General features: G+C 36.6%; 1 protein-coding gene across 1 annotated transcript in view; it reads right to left on the bottom strand.

The window, feature by feature from the left end:
* Positions 1 to 26324, bottom strand: part of UBR3 (ubiquitin protein ligase E3 component n-recognin 3) — a 115036-nt gene that overhangs the window by 76832 nt on the left and 11880 nt on the right. The window contains exons 2-10 of the mRNA XM_074145046.1: positions 23203 to 23342; positions 22642 to 22800; positions 20818 to 20961; positions 20156 to 20205; positions 15612 to 15678; positions 11651 to 11781; positions 7241 to 7469; positions 3232 to 3411; positions 2325 to 2458 (exon numbers count right to left, since the gene is read on the bottom strand). Coding sequence (XP_074001147.1) covers positions 2325 to 2458; positions 3232 to 3411; positions 7241 to 7469; positions 11651 to 11781; positions 15612 to 15678; positions 20156 to 20205; positions 20818 to 20961; positions 22642 to 22800; positions 23203 to 23342 — 1234 coding nt within the window. The remainder of the gene's footprint in view (positions 1 to 2324; positions 2459 to 3231; positions 3412 to 7240; positions 7470 to 11650; positions 11782 to 15611; positions 15679 to 20155; positions 20206 to 20817; positions 20962 to 22641; positions 22801 to 23202; positions 23343 to 26324) is intronic.

Raw genomic sequence — 26324 nt, 5'->3', positions numbered from 1 at the left:
CAAAAATTTAGAGATGTAAGCATAAAAAAAGTCCTTCCATGCACTCAAAAGGAATGGCTAATGTTCTGTTAAGTTTTATCTACTGAAAGGTCCTTATAGTTTGCATTTCAAGTGCGTTGTGTTAGCAATGATAATACAATAGTGCAGAGATTTTAACAATAAGCAAATCTTCTTATGATTGTATGATATAACTCTGTAACAATGCCCTAAAACTAAAATATATTTCATATTAAATCATGCATTTCAAGACTAGATCTGTACATTGCCCTCCAGGAGAGAAGCAGTGATGTGCAAAAAGGGAAGGCAGGAGGGGAGCTAAATCAAATTGCTCTCCGATCAGCAGAGCTTACAAAGCCTCATTTCTTAAGGACAGAATCACAGAATATTTTTGGTTGGATGGGACCTTTGAGATCATCAAGTGAGATCATCAACAAAAAACAAAAACAAAAAACAAACAAACAAACAAAAACCAACCAAACAAACAAAAAAAACCCCACAAACCACAGAAACAAACAAACAAAAAAAACCCACCCAAAAAATCCCAGAACACCAAACACCAAAACCAAACCAAAACAAACACCCACAACCCCACCCCACCCACAAACAGACACAAACCAACAATCTCAGGCACTAGAGCATGCCCTGAAGTGCCATGTCTACACGTTTCTTAAATACCTCCAGGGATGGCGACTCCACCACCTCCCTGGGCAGGCTGTTCCAGTGCCTGACCACTCTCTCAGTAAAGTAATTCTTCCTAATACCTAATCTAAACCTCCCCTGCTGCAACTTCAGACCATTTCCTCTGGTCCTGTCATTATTCCCTTGGGAGAAGAGGCCAACAGCCACCTCTCTACAACCTCCTTTCAGGTAGTTGTAATGGGCAATGAGGTCCCCCCTCAGCCTCCTCTTCTCCAAACTAAACTTGCCCAGTTCCCTCAGCCTCTCCTCATATGACTTGTTCTCTAGACCCCTCACCAGCTTGGTGGCTCTCCTCTGGACACGCTCCAGCAGCTCAATGTCCTCCCTTTATTACTTATCCTTTTATCTTCCCTTCCCCTGAACACAGACTCCAGACCTGCCTCAGACTCTTAGGATATGTATGACACTTCTCATGCAAAAGCCAGCAATGCTTTGGCCAGCCAGAAGCCGTGCAAGTGCCGACTGGCTCAGTCAGACACCTTTTCTCATCAGGCACTACAACAGCCGTGCTCCCATCCTGCTGCTCCACCCTCTATGGTGGGGAGGCTCCACTGGCTTTCCCTCTCCTGTAGGACGCGAGCTGGAATCTCTTCCCACCCATCAGGTTTCACTAAACAAATACAACAATTAAGCTCTGAAATTTGTAAAACTCTTTCAGATTTATTGAGAACGACCAAAGAGCTAAAACATGGGGGTGAAGACATGACTGACATGCAGCAAGGAACCATAAAGGCCTTAAACAAAAGGCAGACCCTCCCACCCCTAAACTAAAAAGCAAGGAATGCTTCAAAAAGCCAGAAGTTGTAATTCAGTTTTCAAAAGATATATTATGAATATATCAATTTGTGAGTCTAAATTATCAGTATAACTAACATCATGGAAAGGCTTTTGCAAAGGCCTGGTTTAAACTGTTTTAAAATTGCATGGTATCTCACACACATTTTCAGCGCACAGTTCAATTCAGGTATTACTGTCTCGTGGATGCTAGTATGTATCTTAATAAGCTAAATTCTAATGTAAGTATTTATTTCATAAAAAATAACCACAAACACACAATAAAACGTTTTTTCACATATTAAGTATTCCCATAAACTGATGGATTCCATTTTTATTATAACGTAATTTAATTTACAGTCTAGCACATTGTAATATGCTCTAGTTAGGAGACCATGAGATGTCAGAACCTAAGAGGCTTTCACCTCAGGGTTGTTAGTAAAACAACACAAAACTATAAATTACTCCATCTCCCATCATAATGAAGTGTCTATTTGCAGACACAATCAACTTTAGGGACAACTTCTGCATCTCCTCTCCCAGTGAACAAAGGCAGAACATCAAGTTCTTCATCAGATTAGAAGTTATTCCATATATGCAGTCATATGGAATGACTGTACACATCCCGAACTTGTAGTCCCAGTTTTGGAGACAATAATTAGGTACAGGCGTGAATTCTATACTCACTATACACAGAATCCAAGTTGATCACAGTTTTGTGTATTTGGTAAACAATGGCCTCAAAACCCAAGTCTTTTCAAACACAACACAGACAGACCTTTCAGATTTGAGAGCTCTACAATAAGTCATGAATAAAACTAAGAATAATGTCAGAGAAATGTTAGTCTTACCCTAACTTTGCAGTGTGAGAGAAGACCCCACATTGGCTGGGCACAGGCTTCCAGCTCAGCAGCAAAGGCAGCATAATATGTCTGCGATTCAAACTCCACATGTTCATTTAATTCTCGTTTATTTAAATTCATACCTTCAAAGATTTAAGCAGAGTTATACAATCAAATATTTAACTAAGACTAAGTGGAATGCAGTATTTTTAGTGTTATGGATTCAAGCATCTATTAGAAAACACAAACTGTAACAATCTATCTTATGTAGCAGCAGAATAGTAGATAAAATACGAGAACAACCCTCGGAGTTTGAACAGAAACAGACCAGAGAAGAACATTAGCTCTAGATTGCCTAGTAACTGCAGTCCTTGCTGTTCAAGTGACATTAACACAGATAGAAGCCTTTTTACTTTGAACCTCTCTTAGTCAATGAGAACATTTGGATGGAAAATATCTGGTCCTCTTACTAGGCAGAACATTTATGAGGATTGAAAAGTTCACCATTTTTAAATATTTTTTTAAATAATAAAAAAGTTTCTTACAGCAACACTTAGAAAAAGATCCAGACTTATCAGAGTAATTTAGCTAATATTTAAATTTATAACTTCACCAGTGAAACATTTCTAGCACACGTTATGATTTGTACTTTAAGTACAACCTGAGAGTTCTGGCACCATGGATCTCGGCCAAGTGTGATGCAATTGCTCTTTAACTAGTCCACACAAGACAAAGCTCCATTAGATCATTTTCAAATCTATGTTTTCTAGATTATACTGTCTCCTTCCAGGAATACAGACTTATGAGAATACTAATGAATTAAATATTTTCATACAGTAGTGTAAGGATTTTGCTACTGTGAACAGTAAGCTGCCTTAACATCCTTGTATTAGTACCGATCATAAAAATCACATACCTTGAAAGAACGATACAAAATTCATCCATGTAACCAAAAGACCATGATCTTCCAAAAATTTCTTTGCCACACTCTGGTGTGAAAGTATGTTTATAAAATCACTAACCAGGGGCCAGTAAGTATTATTCTTCAGTAGTGCTTCCCCACAATTCACCACAACATGTAAACTATTTTCTTCATCTAGATTTAAAAAAGAAAAAAAAAAAACCAACTTTTTTTCCTTCTTCTTGTAATTTTTAAATAAAGTTACAAGATAATGCAAAAATACCAATACTGTAATGTTGCAATCACACATAAAAAACTGCAGAAAAGAAGAATGGTTATTTCGTGGTACCTGAGGCGGTTTCTGCACCATGGACTCATAAACACAGATCCCACTCTAGTAGGAAACACACATACTTTGAACAATATCGCAACCTTTGAAAAGCAGTGCATTAGTAAAACCATCACAGCTATGCCTTTTTTGAATATGCTCAAGAAGTATAAAAAGACTAAACAACACAATTCCTATTACGAACATGTGAGATCTATTTTGAACTTGACACACTTCCAGTGCGCAAGCTACCTCACAGCATGCAAACAGGAATCCAGTGATCAAAACCTACACTGGCATGTTAAGGCTGGGAAGGACAGCAGATAAAAGCATTTCCACTCCGAAACTAGGACAGAGAGAGGGGTTAGGCAGCCTTCCTCAGGTTAGGGCAGAAGAAGGTTTCCAGAAGAAGTGGAGAAGAAATCAGGGGCTGGGAGGTGAGGGCGGGGTGTATAGAAGTCTCCTCCCTGAATCACAGAAGTACATCCTTATCATCTGTCAAATAAACCTCTTTATTAGATTTTCCTAAGAGGGACCCCTGGAAAGACCAGAAGGGAAACAAGATTGGTCCCAGATTCACAATCCAAGGGAAATAACTTCCAGTACCCATCTGTCAGCTGCTATTCTATTTCAAGCAAACAGAAGAAAGAAAATCTTGCATCTGATGATCAGCTTTGGGGATGGCTCTTGTCCAGTTCAAGTGCACTGAAGGACCTTCGTAGTTACCCTTCAGACAGTGAAAGGGTCATAAGCAGTACGGCACAGCCACAGCTAAAAGGACACTTATTAAGAGACTCCAGTCTCCGGCTGATGAGGCACATCTGTATCTGGAGTGGTTCCCTTTTTATGTAAGCTTTTTTCCTTCCCTTTGTTGTAACTACTGAAGAAAATACTTTTTTCTTTTTGCTCTGAGGTTGTTTATTTTGTTGGTTTATTGGTACCAGGAAAAAAAATTACTCTTTCCTGCTATGTGAACAGGTTTTCTAACTTTAAGTCATACAATATTTTAATCTTGACAAGTTTTACTTCCCAAAACCACAGTACGGTCAGAAAAACGAATCAGATTTCATCCTGAAAAATACGCTGAGTTGCACACAACTATGAGCAGATACCTTATTGTTACCATAATGTAATAGAGCTCCATTTCTTGAAACTGACTCCTATCTATTACACTGAAGCACTGGAAAGAACAGGAAGCCAGAAGCACCCTGTGCAGCTTCTCAAACTTCTCTGCCACAGTTGATCAAATACTTTTTATCTCTCTCTTGTTATCTGGGACATCTGCAAAGAAAGGAAACTGGGTCTTGTTGCTCAGCTGCCTGTTTCCCATGTGCTCACACAGCCCAAACAGGATAACATCTCAGTTGGCTGTGCCTGAACCCACTGAAGGACTTTGCAAAGAGACAAGTTACATGTTGCTGATTCTCTGCCCTAGTAGAGATTAGACAAATCCAGGGTTACTTCAAATTGGCAGGGGCATTGCCTCTTACTCAGAGTGCTCTACAAGCCAGGGTTCATGTAAGGTCAGTCACAGGAAAAGAGCTGGTTTTTTTAAAGGATGAACCATTACCAAAGCTTTTTCCTTGGGGTATAAATTCTTCTCCTGTTAAAAGTTCAGTAGGAGGAAAGTGCTGATAGAAAGGATAAAAGTCTCTAAAAGCACAGGGACACAAATCTTCCTAGGGAGCCAGTTTTATCATCTGCACCCATATTTCACCTCTTCATCCTTTCACACCAAGTGTGAGAGGAAAGCTGAACTAGTAACACTTTCAAAGCTGGTATCAACACAGCTCCTAGGTCAACTCTGTTTCAGGAACACAGTTTGTCACTTGGCATCCACAAATACACTTAATGAACTGTATACTTTTAACAGGTGCCAGTTGTCCAAAGAAGAGTTAGATCTGCAAGCAGTACAAACTAAACATGCCTTAGCAGATATACTTCTTGCTCCACTTTCTCCTTGCTCCTCTCCAACATATTTTCTCCATTTATCCATTGGCTGGATTTGTAAACTTTGACTCATTTGGATACTAAACAACCTACTTGTTTGCACTAGCTGCACAAACAGAATTCTTCTCAATTTATCTCACCAGCAGAGACTTCTAATGGACTCCTCTCTACTTCCAGCATCATAAGAGATACCTGGAACTAAACACAAGATACAAGCCCACAGAACTGCAAAAGAAGGCTCACAAGAACATGAAAGGGAAAAAAACCAAAAGTATTTCACTAAAGCTTTTCTGTCAATTTACAGTACACCCAAGCCCTCATATAAAAGCAGTGAGGCTGAAATTTTGTGAGAACACTGAAAAGCACCAGACAGATTCCATAATGGAGTCTTAGCTAAGACAAATCACTGGTGCTGGGGAAAGGAAACAGGTACCTTCAAGTCTTGGGATGGATCTGTGAGAAAAGACTTACCCCTGGAGCACCTATCACAAATACATCTGACATCATTTAACTTATCAGCTCCAGCTTAATTAATTACCAGGAAGTTTCTTCAGATAATGTCCAATCACAGTCACAGCCTTTTTGTTTGGCTGCAAATTCTGATCCACTACAGCAGTTTACCACTGTGCTAGCAACACCCCATTCTGACCAACAAGTAAAATTCAGAAGGTGCTTAAAAATAGTTTTAAATTACATTCCACCAATACGGCATTAGTTTAGCAAAAGCCACTTGATATAAAAACTGTTAAAGAGAAAGATCCAACATTTTTCTTCGAATACTGTAAAGCAATCTATGCAGGGCAACAGGAAAATTTCTCATGTTGAAGTGCAGCTGATTGAGGGCACTCTTTATAGCAATATGACTGAGGATTTCCCATTCCAGTACAGTCATTCTGTATTAGGCTATACATAGAGTGGACTCAGAGACAAAGGATACTTCAGACAAGAAAAATTACAACTGCATGCAGAAGTTAATGGTACTTATTAGGCTGATTGCTGCTGCTGCTAATCTAGAGAGTATTTTCAAATTCAAAGCAGGATAAAAAGGGCTGAGAACTCTGCAGTCTGTTAGGTACATGAAAGCCTGAAAAACAGAAGTCGGCAAGATTCTTTGTGCCACCATTTTCAGGTAAGGACAGGTAAAACAAGGAGGGTAGAAACAGGACAGCTGTTTTTACTAGAAAAGTTACACACTGTACGCTAGTTCAAATTCAAACTGCCACTCTGTCAAACCAAAACTTGATCAAATGATTATATTTACAAAGTATTAAATCATTCTCTTCTAATTATACCAAGTTTTATTAAGGCAATCACAAGTGAGAAAAATTAAAACAATTTTAAATACTTCAAATAGCTTGTGAAATACTTTGAAAATATTTTTTAAATTAAAGGTCTCAATTTGCATATATAATTTCTCATTCAAATGAGCTTCACAAATGGTGTTTATGTGCTTTACCCAACAAATGAAGCACCTGCAAGATAATACTCTGTATTCTAAAGTATATAACACTCCTACAAAAGAAAACCCGACAAACCAAAGGACAGAAAATCAGTATCACTCTTGGTAACTATCTTTACATTTCTAGGAAATTTTGAGACTCAGCCTCTACTTTATATTGCTAGAGCCTGTGCATTTTTGGGAAGAGGTTGGAGGGTGGATTGACTACTAAATAAAGACATTAAGTTTCCTCTATAATCAATTTATTATCCACAGACACAAGCAAACAAACAAACAAATGAACCTACCTTGCAATTCACTTTTAATAAGGCAACTTTCCATCATATATAACAGCACAGTGACCATAATATCCAGCAGCTGACATTCTTCTGTTACTTGGCGTGCTAGTTCTTCATTGCTGAACAACTGAACACTGATATGCACAATTCTATTAGACATTGTGTCTGATTCATGGCTTTTCTTCAGTGTTTTCATAATAAAAGCATAATGCTGAACAAAAGTTTTGGTAAAAGCAATCTGCAAATTATAAAGAAATTTTGACATTAACAAACACCATACAAAAAGTATAGCTTTCTTTTGTTGTAAAATATTCTTTTACAAAAGTACAATCAACATATCCTAGGAAACAAACACCAGTTGCCACGACAAACCAAAATTGATGGTCTAACTATCCCATATCTAGTTTCTAGAGACAGTCCACCTGAAAAGACCTATCTATAGAGGAGTAACTTACACCTCCAATTTTATTATCTTCTACCAAAAATATTATCTTCTCATTCTATACTTCCCACACTAAAAAAAATCAAACTGAGAAATGTTGAAACAAGGAATATAAGGTCTCAGCATACCAGTGAAAGCAGTAAAGTTATAATAATGAATTTATCCTAATTTTTTTACATCCTAAAGCAGGAAACAGTGTCCCAAAATGATACACTATGAACAATGAGATTTGTGGTGCCCAATAAAGCTGCCTTATCACTTGCATTTGTCTACCCATGGAGTAAGGTTTTAATTCATCTATCAAGGATGACACTTCAACACCAAATTTCACCTGCTATCATAACATCCTATATTTTTTATTAATAAATCTTTAGTGCTTTCTGCTAAATAATTAAAGTCATTAGCAAATTTTGCTGTTCTTCATGTAACTGTTAGGGTTTTTTTAAACCAGATCAATATTTAAATGTATTGATACATATACATATAAATCTTAGTACAATTTCTTGTCCCACTCCATTAGCCTCAAATTGCATTGTAAACCAACCTTCTGCACTGCATATACATGTGTGCATATCTGCCAGCTTTGAAATCACTTCTCACTTAGTACTTCAAGTTCTGAATTAACACCATCTGGACTTCATTGACTTAATAAGAAGAGATAATACAAGCTGTGTAGTGATGAAAATTTTCAGCTCAAAGTCTAAAATCCCCAGTCTATTTCTTCTGGAAGTATTAATATTTCATAAGCATAAAATTAGAAATTTTAAAACCACCCTCCAGCAGCTGTGTTTTCACCAGACTGTATACAAATCACTATTTCATGTTACCTGCCTCAGACTCAGTACTGACGTATTTTTATTATAGCACTGCTATGTTATTCTCATTTAGAAAATATTTCCAAAAATATCATGATGCCATAAAGCTGCTGTTGGGACAAAGGCTGCTTCTTCCAGCAAACATCCTCAAAAATAAAGTTGCTCATGCAAAAAAATGGACCAAAGTGGGGGTGGTGGTGAGGAAGTCACTGCAGGAAACGCTACAGCAAATTAAGCTACAGCACTGCTTAATTTGCCCTCCTTTAGCTGGTTCACATTGATGGAAACCTGCATAATAATTGAAAGTGTCTTCTATATATAGCACCCAGCACAATGGTAATTGTTTTCAGCTAAAGACTTTTCACAGCAACGTATCTGCAATACTTGTACAGAGTTAATACAGTATCATTCTGGTATTCCAAGGTAGAACAACCTAATATATAATTTCCTTTAAATTAAAGCTTGTTGCAACTTTAATCACTGTCAGTGACAATTATAACAAACATCAAGACATTTACGCTATTAATGTTAAGCCTCAGACACAAATGACACACCTGATATTTTAAGAAGTTAGTATACAAATGTTGCTAGTAAAAAAAAGTATACTTAATTTATATATTACTTCTTCACATTGTATTGTTTAAATATGATTCTCAAGTTCTGTTACGTAGGAACACTGTCTTTAAGTGGCCAAAGCTGTATACACAACTACAGAAAAATATAGACTGGAGCAAGAATGAAGATATTGACAGAACACATCTTTCCAAATACTTACTCAGCTTCCAACCATTTGCAAGAAGTGGCTTCCTAAGACACACAGGTTTTCTCTATATTTAATTACCTTTACTGACTTACACTCTATGATCTTGTGCAGCTTCTAAATTTCTAGCCTATGCAAGAACAAAGCTCATTTCTTCATCTGGCCTTTCCCTCTTGGTGGTCACTCAGAAATCCCAGAACTTTTACAAGCCCAACATCAACCCCATGTTTCACTTAGAACTTGCACCTTCCATGTTTTCAATACAAAGAAAAACATAGTTCTGCCAGGTGAAAGCTTTGCTAAAATTATGTTTCCAATAGAAAAACCATTTTACAGAATTTGTAGAATAGCATATCCAGGGGCGAGTGAATTCTTATTGCTGTAATAACTGCCTCAACGTTCACTATGGGAGGTGCCTGACAAGGCATAGAATAATAATGAGTGAAGAGATAATTATGTTTGTTGATTCATTATCTCTACCAGATGCTTTTGCATTTCTTTACTTCCAGTACTTCAGATTTCAGCAAGGCTCTGCTCTTGGATGATTTACACTCTTCCAAAAGCTTCCTCTTTATTGCCAGCCCTTCTTTGCCTTCTTCTTAGTCACACAAAGGTCAGTCCTATTTCTCTGACCCTTTGTTTTTACTCTTGCAGAAACCTTGTCCACACCATAACACCTCTAATTACTTGGAAGCTCTGGTAAGTTTCTTCCCTGTCTTCTTCACTTGTAAGTCTTCCAAGCTTCAAATGTCAGAGACTGCTGGAAGAGATGCCTCAGGCACAAATGCTGTAAAGCAAAGACAACACACTTTTTGTTGTGCTGTTCCTGTCATATGCAAAAGGAGGGAGTGGGGGAAGAGCTAGTTAACCCAGGGCTTTAGCCCACCCCTTTCAACATCTCTTTTTAATACTGCGAATCCTGAAAAAGTTTCTTTTCTTACTTAAAAATAAATCTGTGCAACAGAGATTGCTGGTGGCTCACTGATTGCTGCATGGGTCATGGTGGATGGATTCAGTCAGCTCTACTACACTTATGTTGGAAGTCAGAGATTCCAACAACTTCCAAGCATGCACAGATAGCCAGCTCTGTGCTGTGTCTGGCCAGCTCGCTCAGTTTATCAGAAAACCAACCTAGCAGAATTCTGCTGATTTAATGAGCTAAATCAGCTCATGGAGAATCGGACAAATTCCTCAACACCAGAGACAGAAAAAATTAAGGCAGTATATGTGGTGTAGATGGGATGGGAGAAAGTAACAGAAAGCTGAGAGATCACTTGGAACAGTTCATATCCCTACAGGTGTTCCTACTGTTTGAGAATGCAACATGATTAAACAGCAAACAAGCTTCATAAAAGCTAAATGGAAGCTTGAAAGATAAAACATTCTTCTCTATATGAAGAATTCTAGCTTCATGGCAATGATCATCAGTGAAGAAGTCCTCATGTATTAGCTGAATCCGAGACCAAGATGAATCTACGCTGGTATCCCAAATCAAAACGCTGTCTTGACATGGACAGAGTATTGCTGAAAGCCCATATCTTATTTTTTTTTTCTTCCTTGCAAGTTATCTTCATATCCTTTGCTTTGACATAGCAAGGTTTTAAGGGGGCACGAATACACAGCTGTCCCATTATAAACAGACATTTCTGAAGAAACCTGTATGCCTGGACCTCAGGATTTCTTGATCTTTGCCTCCCAGCAGGGATTGAGAAGGTCCAAAATATTTTCATGGCTCAAAGGTATGACATGATCAGAGCAAAATGTTAAGCCTGACTGCTATGTATACTTGGTCTTGGAACACATAGAACAAACAACCAAACCTGGCTGCACACCAAGATTTAAAACAGGAAGATGACATCCAGTCTCCATGACTCCAGGCAAGGAGACGCTTGGTATGGACAACTGCAAAACTCTGTAAGGAAGCAACTGGAAGGCTGCCAAAATCACCTAGGGCATCGCTGCAGCAAGAATACTCACACTGCAATGGCCTACATGGAGAAACCACTGCCTACTACAACAGTTGCAACGGGAATGAAGTCACTGCAGATATTTACCAGTCATACCACACTACAGAATCACTTAGTGCTCATCCATATATTTTAATTGATAAATATCCAATTTACAAAATAAAACAAAACAAAATTCAACACATGCAAATACACACTAACAGCCAAAAAGGAAAAAAGCAAACCATGCAAACAAAATTAATGCTGCTGCTCCAGAATTATCCATCTTGGTTTGTCCACATCTCTCTTCAAATACTCAAAACAATGTAAAAGATCTGCATTTTTGTATTGCTTATTATTGAAATATAAACATATGTGATCTCATGCAAGGCATAATACACACTAAGAATGTGAATAAGAAAAGACATTTAAGTTTGAATGAAGTAATGCAAGTACCTTATAATCTTGATCTGGCAGCATGTTGAGTAAGAAAGTCACCATCTTCTGTGGAAACTCATATTTTATTGTCCAAAATAATAATTCTTCTAGAAAACATTTATGCTTCAAAACATCCATGATAGATTGATCTGCATAAGAGGTTGGAGGAGGGGATGTGTAATGTAATAATTATTAAAACTAATAATGATAGTGCAGTTGCACTGTCATATAAAATTTATTAAGAAAAATTTAAGAACATCTTAGTGCGCTCTGTAAATAATTTTTTTTTTCAAAAACACTGGGAAAATGAACATGGCCAGCACTACAACGTGTCAGAGTCTGTAACAATAAAAAGGAACCTCACAGAGAAGTCAATGGAAGTTTTCAGTACAGTTATACCACAGAGTCCAGTCTTCATTGATTGCATTGAATCATATCACCTTACTGTAATAGCTTCATTAATTATAATGAATCACAGCAATTTGCACAATATTTACACAGCCACTTAATTTAGGGAAACTGTTAATGTAGACTACTAGTTAGCTGAAGCTAATATAGCAAAACAATAACATACAACTTATGATTAAGTGATGAGTTCTATCACCTAGGAACATTTATGTTCCATTTCAAAGCTCTAAATAAGCTAAATAGAAGCAATAATCTACCAGTTATCTTATTGTTAAAGCAATATATGTACTGATTGACCAACAACAAAGTTTTTGTTTGCTTGGTTGTTTGGGGTTTTTTTTAATACACAAATTACCATAATCAGATAATCAGGCACTGGAGAGACAGTCTCATCTTCCCCCTTTCAGCTCCTGGCCATTCACTCTGCCCCCTTACTCATACTGACAGTAGGTCCCCGTGGAGCACCTACGTAGGAATCAAATCATCTTTCCATTCTGTCATCTTTATTTTCAAGCTCTGTGATTGCAAAGGCACACAAACTGATCTCTGCTGGAATAAAGTGTTCAAGAAGCTATGGCTTGACAGAGGATAAACCATATTAACCCCATAGAAAAAAATTACTAAACTATAAAGGCTCTCTACCATCATTCTTTAAGAGGTTGGTTATTTACAACAGTTTCTCTCACTCCTGTAACATATAAGACTAAAGAAAATAATAATAATGCTCCTTTATACCTAGAAATCAACTAGACCCCCATGCACAAAATCCCATATTCCAATGGGACTGTATGAAGCGCTCCCATCGGCACAGATTCAACAACACTTAAGCTGTATATCTTCTGGCCTTGAAGACTCGCCTCCTCACTGAAGTACGACAGCTTTAGGGACTGCACTGGACAGCTTTTTGCCTATCCTAAGCAGGATAGCCATTTCTGCTTTTCCTAAGCAGGAATTATCTCCATTTCCATTACCAAAAGTCAGAGCTCCCCAGCCAAGTGACCAATCAGCCCAAAACATCTCAGGAATTGCAGAAGATCACGAGAAATAATGAATAATTTAAATTGTAGGGGTCTCCTCAAGACTTTAACAAGCCACACAAAGACAAGAATATGTTTTATTCAATATATCCTACAAGTGTTGAAATAAAAAGTTACCTTCACAGAGTCATGAAAGGTATTTTAATATTACAATATTTTGAAAAGCATTACACATCACCTACTGCAGCAAACATATGATGGTCATTTATGTTCTCTTCCTTGTCTCTTGTTAAGAAATTGCATGTGATTTTACTGCCCATGAAAGCGTGGTAGCCATGCAGACTGAAGTCCTCTGTCCACAGAACAGACAGCACAGGTTTAGGTACATGCCAAATGCCCCTGAGTGAGAACACTGGGTGCAACTGTATGTTGTGGCACACACAAGTGACACAACAGCTTATCTGTCACTGATGTGCAGCTTTCTCGTGACACATATCACAATTGAACAGTGCATATCAAACTCTTCATACAGCAGTTTCAGGCAGGGATGGAAGAATACATATCCATGTATACCTGCTACAGAATTTAAGTAGGCAGAATGCTCTTACCCAACTTGGAAAATTTGTCAAGAACACTGGGACTAATGTTCCCACTCTTGTGAAAAGCACCACATGATTTTAAATTTCTTTCAACAAATAAATAAAAAAAAAATATATAGTGCCTGTGGGTTTAAAATTGTCTTAAACACCAGGTATTTCAGATGGACGCAGGATGCAGGTTTTAAAACAGTAAAAATAAAAATTCTCTCAATACTCAGTCCCATACCTGTATCAGTGAACCTCAGCATAAAACCTGTATTTTCTTTAAAGAAACCTTTTATTCTTTCCTAGTGCCACAAAAGACCCCACAGACTGTTGCAAACATCTCTCTGGAATATGAGTCCTAGTATTCCAAGACATCCCCAGTATATAAATAACCCTCTATGAAGAATACCACTAAAGACCTGGGATGGGACAGGGAGTCTGCTTATATGGAAAAGGTAAATCTGTTTTTATTCAATACTCAGTTTTCTAAAATTTTCTTTTCATACTCTTATTTTATACCCTATTGGACATAAAATATGAATACTGAAAACTTCAGAAAACTATTTAATATTTAATAAAAACAGATACTTACCTTTCCCCCATTGGCAGACTCCCTCCTCTGGGGCTGTTATTAGGAGCTATTAACATCATGAGCACAGTCCATGTTGGGATGCCTCAGAGGGGGAAGACTACAATCCTGGGGGGAAATGAAATGTTGAATTCAAGTACCACTTTTCCTGAAATGCCACTGCTGATATTCGTTTTCAGATCTGGCAGCTTCTCAAACTGACCTTCATCCCTGCTCATAATCAGTACATCAGGAAAACAGCATTTTTTCTTGCATTACCTAACTTATCTTTTAGACAAGTTAACAGCCTCTAAAATTCAAGTAAGGAAGTTTTGCTTGGATGTCTGCAAGTTTCCTACATTTCTTCAAAACTACCACCTCTTCCCTATTATTATTCCCTGCCACAATCTTTCACACACAATTTCTAAGATCACTTCCTAACACCACCATTGCCAAAACATTGTTCTCTGCTTTTCCAGCTTCCCAATCTTTTTTCTTCAATCTGAAACCACTAGAAACGAGTCTTACTTTCCCCATACTCCTCACAACACCTTCATACATTTTACTGACTTCATGAACCCTTGCACCTCAAATTCAAGTTCCAAACCTTCACTCCAAAGCCTTTCCAGAAATTTTATTCCAACTTTCACCACAGTTTTTCACCCAAATGTTCTTTTCTCAGGGCTTGCAATTTCTTGGTGCTTCCTATGTCAGTCTCCTCATAGTTAAAAAAACAACAACAAAAAAAGTGTTCTTTATTTAATAATAAGAGTTTAAATATTTTTATTTAAACACTTTTTAAGCACAAAAACATGCCAAGGACAAGCACAGCAGAGGACTATCTTGTCTCTAGCCGATGGTCATTCTTGAATTAAAACTTGCACTGATCTCAATGTGAGTGCTGCTCATTTGGACTAGAAATTGCACAGAGAAGTAATTTCAATCTAGGAAAATAATGAAGTGATTTCAAAGGAGACTTCATTCAAGTATATTTTCTTAAACATTACTAGAACAGTACAGAAAGATCAACCATAACCAGGGAGAATCATTCTTGCCTGGCTGAGAACACAACCATACTGTACAGTGGCATAATAAAAAAAAGACTGTTAAGACCAAATACATCAAAAACTTCTTTGCCAAGCTGTATTGCAACCTTGCCAGCCACACAGTGAAAATGGAATGAATTTTTAGAAGTCATCTTATGACATGAAGGTGACAAAATGACTGGTGAAACAGAGTCCCAGACAGTGGTACTCACTCAAGGGAAATCGAAGTTGCCAATTACCACAATATCACCTGCTATTCTTTTTTAGACCTTGCTGTGTTTAATAGCTGTCACGTGCAGCACTACAGTGCTTGGGAAGTGAATTATTATCTCTAAATAATTTTTAAGACAGACATAAAGCAAATATGATAAACTGAGATCAGTACTTTATAAATACCTTTGGTGGTGCTGCTTAGTTTCACCCTCTTGCGCTTGCCCACACCTTGGCTACCATCCTGGTCCTCCTAGGTTAGGGGAAGAGTTTAAAAAATTGATAATCGTATATTTAGAATTTTATTGCTAAGAGACAGTATGCTCTCAAAATTCTAGTTTAACTATCAAGCTAAAACAGAAAAGCCCTGAACATACTGTCTTACCAGAAAAATTCTTTTGTGGTTTACAGGAGCCATGGACTCTGTGCAACTCAATAGAAAAAAACCCACAGTTTTTTAAATTGCCTTTTTTCCCCCCTAGAGGTAACGTTTTCATCTGCAAGTTCAGACATCTTCATCTATTTAATTAATTTTGTGAGGTTACCTGCCTTGACTTCTGAAACCGATTGCTACAAAAATGTTTAACACTACAAAATTTTTAACTGTTGCACATCCAAGGTTTCACCATATTCATCTGTAGGGTTTGGGGTTTTTTGTTTCCTAAAAAATTATCAGCCAACACATTGACTACTAAATTTGGCAACTTGGACAAGTAGCTAGACATTTTCTAATCAATATAAAGTTCTGATCCAAGAATAAAGTGTTTTTGACATCTTTAAGAAGACAACTGTAATTCCTTGTTCCCTACAGAATAATAGAAACACTTCACGCAGGCACTTGTCATTTGAAGCTTTCAAGACACCCTGCAAACAGAACAGCAAAGGTTCTAAAATGCAATGCAAGTTATAAACACATCACCACCACTTTACAAAATCTAACACTGGGTGTTATAAAAGAATGTGACATTAAGGGACTATATTAAATGCTGCATGGATCTTTACTAACAATGGTAGTCCTAATGAAACATTGGAAATAAAGAAAGATTCCTTCTAGATCTAATAAAATGAGAGATAATGAATGCAGATATCTACGGTTAAAAATAAGTTATCAATATTATTCTCCTCTAAGCAAATGCCATATTTTACTTCCAAACTTCACTGGCATGAGAAAGAACCTGGCACTCAAGAAGTGACCATCCTTCCTTGGGGACAAAGAGTACTCATATTTTATATCTAAGGACTGGCCAAAAGCATCATGCTAATGAAAAGTCTGAATTTTCCTATCCTTTCAGTTCCTCCACCTGAAAATTCATTTTAAGATGGACACATATTTGAATTCTTGGGTGTCCTGTGGTCTTTGTCAATACACACTCTAAAGCAAAAATCAGACCTGCTGAGATATTACTATGAACTGCAGGACTCTGCAGTTTAAATCTTTTGCCCTGACGAAAAGGAATCCAAATTCCTGTAGCTAGAAAGTTGATAGCTGGAGGTCCCAAGACGTCTTCAGCAGCCTCAGTTAATCCAGGGAGTTGCTAGAGGGGCCTTAACCAGAAAATAATGCATTTGGGTATACAAATTGAGCAATGTGTTGGATTCTAGCCTCCAACACCACTGCTTTGGCAAATAAAATGCATTTCGCCTTCTACAGTAGGATAAAACATTTAAACCTAACAGTCTTCATTGCAACTCTTGAAATTATTTCACTAAAAAGAAGAAAAATTGAGTGACTTATGAGAAATGCTTTCTTGAGAACTTTTTTCCCCTCAGTAATGTTAGACAGTTGGTATCCACTGCTTCAGTAATGCAGGGTTAAATCTTAATGTCAAGTGCAGAAGTTTTAACAGCCTTGAGATAGTGAGTGCTATAAGTCACATGGTGTCCGCCGAGCCCGGGGATAAAGAGTAAGAGAATGAGTAAGCAAATGTAGAACACCTTATTTTTACCCATTGGATAAGGCTGTGTAAATATACCCGGATAACAGCAAAGATCTATGTAGATTTACTTTATATAATAGAATATTTAGCAATATGCTAAGGTGTGCCACATCTGTTGTGAATTCAGATAATAAACTTTATGTAATATTAGATACTATACATAGATTTTTGTACTATTATGTTAAGTGGCAACTGGAGTCAGTAACTATATAATTGAGTAATAAGGCATTCAGTGCTCAATAAACTACAAGGGCAGCCAAATAGAGATACCCAATTCAAAAAGGTTTATTCATCAGCATGGTAAAAGCATTAATGGAGTGTGGTTTTATTTGATTCCTTGGAACATTAAAGAGGGCCTTTTTTTTCTCCTTTTGCACAAAGGAAAACACGAAGAAGAAAAGCTAATAAAGGAAACTAATGGTAAGTTCTCTCCAAAATACCACAGGATGGAACACAACCCATTTGAGAAGTAAAGCAGAAGCGAGCCTATACAGTTTCAGGGCCAGAGAGGGGACAGACAAAACAAAACAACCCACAACACATCTCTTAGGATACATCCATCCTTCGATTAATTTTTAGCTTAGAACCATCTACTGTGGTAGAAGTGAAACCAAATACTGAACTATGCAAAACTTTTCAAGCTACTTATTTCCCTGCAGAAGCACTGCTCTGATCTGTAGCCTTTGTAAATTTTGTAATCTAGCCTTTCATCTGTGAAACTACACTACCTTTAAGACTTACTTTGTAAGTAAGAACATTAACCTTTCTAGATTCATCTTAAATACCAGAGGAAGAAAATCCAGTTAAAGGTCTACTCTTGCCACATTACTTAACTAGAACATAGTTTTACTCTGCTATAAGAGAGTATAATAAGGCATAAAAAAAAGTTGTATATGTCCTTTGTAAATTACACGGGAGGGGAGGGGAGAGGAAGAGAACTCATAAAACAAGACTTTTTCCTCATTTCTCAAGGAAGCATTTCTCTGGTAACATCATTTTTCTAATAAGCATTTCAGCCTTCCACCTCCACAGTTCTGTTTCGGCTTTTAGAGGAAAGGACTGGCCTTTCTTTTCAGCAATTCGTATTTGTCAAGCAGACTATGATTAAGAAAAAGATTATAAAATAAAAAATTAACTTTCTTCAGAGATACCACTAACTAAAGGTTATTTTTAGTTTAAAAAAAAAAAATCAAGAAAATTTTTACATTATTTTTAATTGAATCCCATACTGCATCAATGGATGTTATTAAAAAAATGAAAGTTAAAAGTGAAAAATATATACTAAAAAACATTTCAATTTTGAGTGCTTACTGTTTTATCTGCATGTTACTTCCTCATTCCTTTTTAAAATCTTCTAAATACAGATTTCAAAAAAGGGTCCTGTGCTTTTTTACAATATATCTTAATAATGTAGTTAACATCTTTAAATTGATTCCAAGTATGTGAGAATACGCAGAACTTCAATTTAGAAAAATCACATCTGTGGTAACGTAATAAAATACCTACATGTATATTTACAACCTGGAGATAAGAAAGAAAAGATCTCTCTAGAAAACAGGTATCTTTAACTAAAAAGCTATAATGCAGTTGCTGTAATTCCTCAATTTTTTATTCATAAAATATCTTTTTCTTGAAAAAAAAGTATCTTTTCCTGATTAAAAACAATCCCTTCTTCCTAAAATACCTGTCTCTACCTCCCTCTTGGACTTTATTCCCCTTTTAGAAATATCAGCGACATGCAATGTCTCTTCAGACTCTTAACTTCAGTTTACTCCCCTCTCCTCATCACTTACAGAGCTAAAACAGAAAGAAGAATGCTGAGCCATTTTAAGTTTATTTGAAGTAAACATTAACTTGAATTGCCTTCTTCTTTCATGGGCCTTAAAAGTGATATTGTCAGCAGTCTTTCACGGTTTGGGTAGGAGTTTTTTTTGTCTATTTGTTTGTTTGTCAAGTGATGGTGAAACAACAACAAGCAACACTGAAAAATGCCAAATTATAAATAGCACTGCTGAAAGTGTAACAGATGCTGTTGTGCTCATGACAGAGGCAAACATGTCATATAACTGTTTTAGACATACATGAACAATTGTTTTTACTTCAGTACTTGTTCACATAGAATTCAATGTAAGAAAAAATCCTATGAAAAACTATACATTATTTAAAGTTTGTTATACTACCCTACCAGAATGGCTGCTAAGTCTTACTAGTTGAAATTAGGTTTTAAATAGTGGGGGAAAAAAATGAGAATAAATTGATAAAGTAACTCTACCAGAATTTAACTTTCCTCATTAAATTCCACTTATTTATTACAACTCAATTTATAAGGAGATTCCCTCCCTTTTACTCCCAGTCAATATGTTTGGTAAGTAAGGTCAAGTTTACACATGGGAATTTATCTACAGAGAAATTCTCACTGCTGCTATCACCAGTTCAGCTGGATTCTCAAGTGCCAAAGACTGCTAACACCGTTCACAGCATCACATGCTTTAAGTTTGTTTTAATCAAGCCAAATTTACTTGATCGTGACTTTTGAACTACCTACACAAGTTTCTTCTTCACTACCTACATAAATAAACTGAAATAGTACTAGCAAAAATAAAGATTTTTCAAGACCTCCTTAGTAAATCAAACGCATGAGATCTATTCCTTTATATGTCCATTTTTTCAATTATTAAAATGGAGAGAGTATGCGGTAGATAGAAGAGTTAAGGTTTGTGGGATGTGGCTGCCAGCATTCTCTCCGTTTAATATTCTGTTGCAGTTCATTACATTCTTTAAAAACAGTCTCACCTCATCTGAAGAATCCCCTTGTCCTGATGTTGCCGTAGCACCTGCTAAACCTTTTGAAATAAAAAATTCAGAGATTCCTTTCATAAGTCTTATACTGAAACGAGAGTATTTTACGATATTTAATGAGCCAGTATGAAATGAAACACTACATTAGCTTTCTTTAAAAGATACACAGCAGTGGACTGAGAAGTTGGAGGAAGATTTCCAAGCAATACAAAATTAGGGATTTGCAAGTACGTTCCATTGCAGAACTTCAACATACTGAGTTAATGGAGACATGTTCTTTCAGAAATTGCAAAAAACTGTGATGGCCTTCAGTGATTAAAAAAAAAAAAAATCCACAGCACTTTTGTAAGAATAGGTGGCTTAACTTAGTTGCAGTGACAAAATTCCACTACGAGCAATTTCATCTTGCCTACTCAAATTCCACTAATGCTATGACTGGAGAATGATGTTTAGTATATTAGCAACAAAAAGTTAATATGTTTAGCATGTTGATAGAATTAAAATGAGTCCCGTGATTTGGTGGTGCACTAAATAACAGGTAAGTCCTTAAGTTTCATTAACATTTGTGGGGTTTTTTTTAAATAAACTAAAATAACAGTTTATATATAAAAAAAGCAATAATCAAGTCTTCTCTTAAAATATTTTTCTACACAAACCTTGAACTGCTAATGTGCTAGTTCCAGCTCCTTGTTCCTGCATACCACATGCAATTTTATCCTCAGGAAATGCCAGTCCAGAGCCTTTCAAAGCAATGAGGTACTTTTCATGACTTTTCTTTGCACATGCATTCTCTCCAACACCTTGAATACATACGTAAAACAGCATTAAAGTACAACAACAGCTACTTGGTTCATATACTTCATATTCTATACAGGCTATCTAAAAAATGGTCCACAATGTTTTAATAAGCTATACAACTGTGAGATGTAGAAGCTAAAAAGTTTTTCCAGCTGATGAACTGAAATCCAAAAGACATGAAACCTGCTCAGTTTCTCCCTCTCTGACACAGTGTTTTCTTCTAAATGATGTACTTCACTTCTATTTTACCAGCACTGCCACCATTACAGCAAAAAAAAAAAAGATTAATTAATCATAGGACAGGTACCTATGATTTCCAATGGGAAAAAAATAAAGCAACAAAAAAACAGTAATGGCAATATGCCATATATAAATTCTAATATTTGGAATTTTTCTTTCAAAGTTCAAGTTTTGACAGCTGCAATTAATGGATATTACTCATAAAGATATCATCATTTCAACAGTTTGATGAAGCAAAGTCACACTGCATGCTCGGGATATAAAATTTTCCACAAAGAAATCGACTAAAAAAAATACACAACACATTTGTTACATATGGAAAAAAATAAATTTTAGAGGAACAAATTGTGTCAAGTGTTTAAGGAAAAGAAAACATGAAAAAGATTACAGCATCTTTTTAGCTGTGCACTTTTTGTATTCAGTCAGATGGGCAGGTTTTGCTCTAAAATCCCTTTCTTTGCTTTCCCTACCCAGAAATTGTACCAACTCAGACACATATATTCTCCATTCCAAGAGTCCAGATAAGAATGCCTTGCTTCCCACTCCCTCTCCACTCTTCTGTCTCAGGAAATCCATCACATATAGGAAAAGTCACTAAATTTCTCCCATTCCAATATTATTAAACAGGAGAGAAAGAGAGGAAGGAAACAGAATAAAGACAACTGTCCCTGAGGCAGCTTTCCCAAGTGTTTCTCCTTTCAAATAAAGATTTAGAGATTGCCTGTTCTTCAACTAGCTGCTGCCCAAGCCAGTTACAGCAACTTAAATCTACAGTAATTACTATTTGTTCCATACCTATGCAAAGGAAGTATGCAAAGGACTCAAAAAAGAAACCTTCTAATCACAAGAAAATAAGATGGAGTTAATTTATACTAGGTGGTGACTGTCCAACATTTTCAGATTCATTCTGATTTGGTACAGGATGGAAGAAATAATTGGGGGGCAGTGGGGAGAGCTGTTTTTAAGAAAAACAAAAGAAAAAAGGCATTGCACAGAAGTGCAGGACACACAATGGCCTTTTGCCATTCAGGTCTCCTCCAGTAACCTCTGTGAGAGCAGAACCCAAAATAAGTTAGAAATATTCCACTGTGAGTAAACTTGATATGCCTTATTTGGAAGTACTAAGCTGCCATGTTGGCTTCACTTTAAAGAGAACGGATTTACTATAAAAACTCTTTTGAAACGATGTATCTTTATGCAATTATCTGGGACATAGAAGATAAGACCTGTTCTCTTACAGGTCTTAATAACAAATGTTTCTAGTTGCTCCTGAAGCCCACCTCCCTACTATCAACAACAAAAAATATCCTTAAAAACATGCATTTTTCTGGGTTTTGAGAAGTCAAATAAAAACATGCAGAAACTAAAGCAATAAACAAAACTTATGCCCTTAAATTGTTCATAATTTGAAAATTTAATTATTAGAAGGAACACAAACATACCAGAGCTAAGATCTTTGTAGAACTGTTGGCTAGTCAAAACCTGGGTAAGAACTGATCGCATTGCTCCTCCCATTTTGGTCAAGTCTTCTAGAAAGGAAACGTGAGGTTCCAAAACCTGGAGGATTTTATGAAGGTCTTTCTCTGATGGCAGATCAAGAGCTGAAAATCACATAACAAGAACTTTGGTATAAAGGTAATGTAATTTGATGAAGACCTTCACAAGGCAGAAGAGCTATGACTGCCGCAAGAGAAATTGATTTATATATTCATAATGCTCTAAAATTCACATGTACAAGCTTCAAATTAATCCCAATTTAATTTTCTGGAAGAGCTCAACACAATGCTTGATAACCCTTAAAACATACTTGAAAAGCTCTTCAGCAGAGAACAAAATCAAATCACCTAGCCAGGCAGTAACTTGGTTAGGAAAAGATGCACAAAATTCAGTGATGTAAACTATAGATAGCATTCATGTATTCATGTACTCTGTCTTCACAGACTGCGAAGCAAGAAATAGCAGCATGGTAAGATATGCTAGATACATGCAAATTTAAAACATACCAGGCTCATTATACCCCTCTCGTAAGTGCTGAATAAGACTAAAGATGAACTGTGGAAGAACTAATTCTGACATCATCAACAAGTCTTTTGGGACACATGGAACGTTTGAATTTGACTTAATCCGGTGCCTTTTACAAAACCTATAAAACAGATGAGAAAAATGTTAGCCAAGCACAGCTCAGCAGAGTTAACATATACTAAGAAAACCATTACTTTTTCCATTTTTCAGAGAGTATGTACTTTTACATTCAAAATGGTGCAGAAATGGTATTCTGAAATTCCAATGTTCAAAACCATTTTGTTTCCGAGTCCCACGAATTATAAAGTGCCATTTTTTTTCCCTTCTCAAAGTTCACATATCTAACATCCCAGTTTCTTTCCACATTAGAAGCATTTTCTGTTGAACAATTAGAAGAACTCGGATTTTTTCTTTGTCAACACATACCTCTAAATTCCTGAATAGCCTAATTGAAAATATTTAACTAAACCAGTTCCTCTCCTTTCCATGAGCAATCAAGAGTCTGGCCCAATTCTTCAAGCTCTCATTCAGGTGACTTTTTAAACATCTTTTGGCATTAATAAAAACAACTTCCAAAAGCATAAATACTGATCCTGCAAACTCTTATTTCAAATGTTTAGCAACTAAGATTTACTTATCAAAGGATGACAGAAACACCCTGCAAAAATTGTGCAAATTGTTTCAATCAAAAAGAAAATAAAACATTTCTTCTTTGGAGAATTCCGGTATGTAGTAGTTGAGGCTTGGCTAATGCACAATGACATGAGGTTGAGCCAAACCCCATTAGAGCAGACAGAATGATTTCCCACTGATTTAACATGAGCCTGACTCAAGAGCCACTGAATGCTTTTCTGCTCCCAATCTATTTTTAGAAAGAACATTTACCAATATCAAGGAGTTATCTACGCATGTCAAAAAAGAAGCTAACAAGGAATAAAGAATCTAAAAACACATCATAGAAGAGTAAACTACTGAAAAGATTCACAAGATTTTACCAGTAATTTTTCAAGATAAAGATTCAGAAATGGATTCAGCTTTGTTTGAATATGAAAATTGTTTCCTAAATTTATTCATGTCTTCACTATATTGCTAAGCCATATTTTCCAGAAGAAGCTTGCTACTTTCTACAATGTAAGCCTTTCTTCTTTGAGGATCCTTAGAAGTATCACCTTCAAGAGAAGAAGGAAATAAAAGAAACCCACAAAGCCAGTATCCAAATCTAGGACAGAAAAAAAAAAAAAGAAAAAAGAAAAAAGAAGAATACAAATCCAGTGATTAAGACAGCATCTTCCCAAGACTGGCTAGCACCTTCACAAGACTAAAGACTCTTTTGCTTTTATGCATTCGAGATACTTTTTATTAAGAAAAGGTACACAAAGGACAGTACTAGCCAGATGATTTGCAGTTTGTATATACAGCCTATCTATCCCCGGCGAGGGGGGTAAAAGCACCCGACAGAAAGAGCCCAGTGATGACTGATAACTTTCTGTTAATTAATGCACAAATGGGTAGGTTTCACTTTTGCAAATGACATTCAGAGAATTTATGAAAAGTCATTTGCCTTTTCACTTCTGTCATTCCCTTTTGTCTCATCCACATACAGAAACTTGAACTGCCATAAATCACAACTCTGGCTGAATCTATGTTGCAATAGAGTACCTCATTTATCATCTTAAAGGTATTTGGTTTCCCTTTCACCACTATCATTATAAGAAGAGATCAAAAGTAAATAGAGACTTCAAAGACACACAAGAAAAGGATTACTATGCAGTGTGGTTTAAAATCTTTTACTGGTCCCCTCCATATATTTTGCACTCAGCCAGAAGACGTTTTCGCTGGTTATGATCACAACCTAAAGGCGCCACGGTAACAAAACTCACACATAAAGTCATTTTAAATCCCAGCTTCTGCTAAGCACAAGGCTTCCTTCCACAGAAAATAAAAAGCTCTGCTCCCCAAGAAGCCTATGCCAGCAGACCACTTGTGAATCAGCCTATGGATTAATTATCCCATTTAACATATCCTGTAGCTGAAGGTTATGAATCATGTCTTCTCTTGAGATTCCCAAGAAAGCACTACTGACATACAATATGTGTTATTATTACTACATTAATATAGGTTCTGGAAAATCAAGGAAGAACCCAAATTCAATTCACTGTAAGAAAGTTCTTTCACTGTCACCTGCACAAATTACAGCAGTCCCAAGCAAGGAACGATTTCTAGACACCAGGCCCTAAACCTTAAAGTAGGAATGCCAATATCAATTTACAAGATGAGCCATATTCTATATTTATGATTCAAAGGCTCCATTATTAAAGTATTGCCCAAAATCAATATACTATTGTACGTGTTCTTAACTAACAGCTAGAAATGTGTACATGGTAAGGATCCAAGAACATGTTCTTACTGACGTGACTTGCCACTGGAAAGCTATTGTCCATACTGAATTTCAAGAGCAAGAATTTATCTAAGCCACAATGATCCAGAAAGCCAATACTCAGAATTTATTATTTAGAAATCAGGCTAAAGAAATCTTACTGAGCCCAAGTTTATAATACTCACTCATGAGACTGTTTTATGCTGCATCACGGAAAACCAGTCCTGCCACTGTATGGTATTTCCACAATCCTGAAATACCGATACTCTGTTCTACTCAAAGCTCTATTGCCTTTACAGAGGGCTACACAATTCTTCTACAAATATTGACCAAAATACCAGACTATGACTTGGAAGATCTTCAGAGTTAAAACAACAGCTGTTTTAACTACAGAAGAGCCAGAACCCCAAGCTGTGCCAAGGCAGAAACAAGCTGAAACTCCCTATACAGGCAGAGACACCTGTGACAAATGGCTCCAATGGGTTACACAGCTTTGTCTGCTGTTTGTCCAGTGACTATTCCATAATCAGGTCCCTATACTTCTAAAAGAGCTTCCTTACTGCAGCATCAGTTAGAGAACTGTCTGTCTACATAAATGTACATTTCAAAAGGCTTCTGAGACTATCAAAATAAGGATTTAACAGGCAACAAAACGGAGCATTTTCCGAATCTCTCCTGGTAACATCAAGCCTCATAAATTCACCATTTGGAGCAGACAGAAGTGTC

Source organism: Numenius arquata, chromosome 3 (assembly GCF_964106895.1).
Source record: "Numenius arquata chromosome 3, bNumArq3.hap1.1, whole genome shotgun sequence".
NCBI lineage: Eukaryota > Metazoa > Chordata > Aves > Charadriiformes > Scolopacidae > Numenius > Numenius arquata.
Note: the sequence above shows the minus strand (reverse complement) of the source record. Positions and strands in the feature narration are given on the sequence as shown.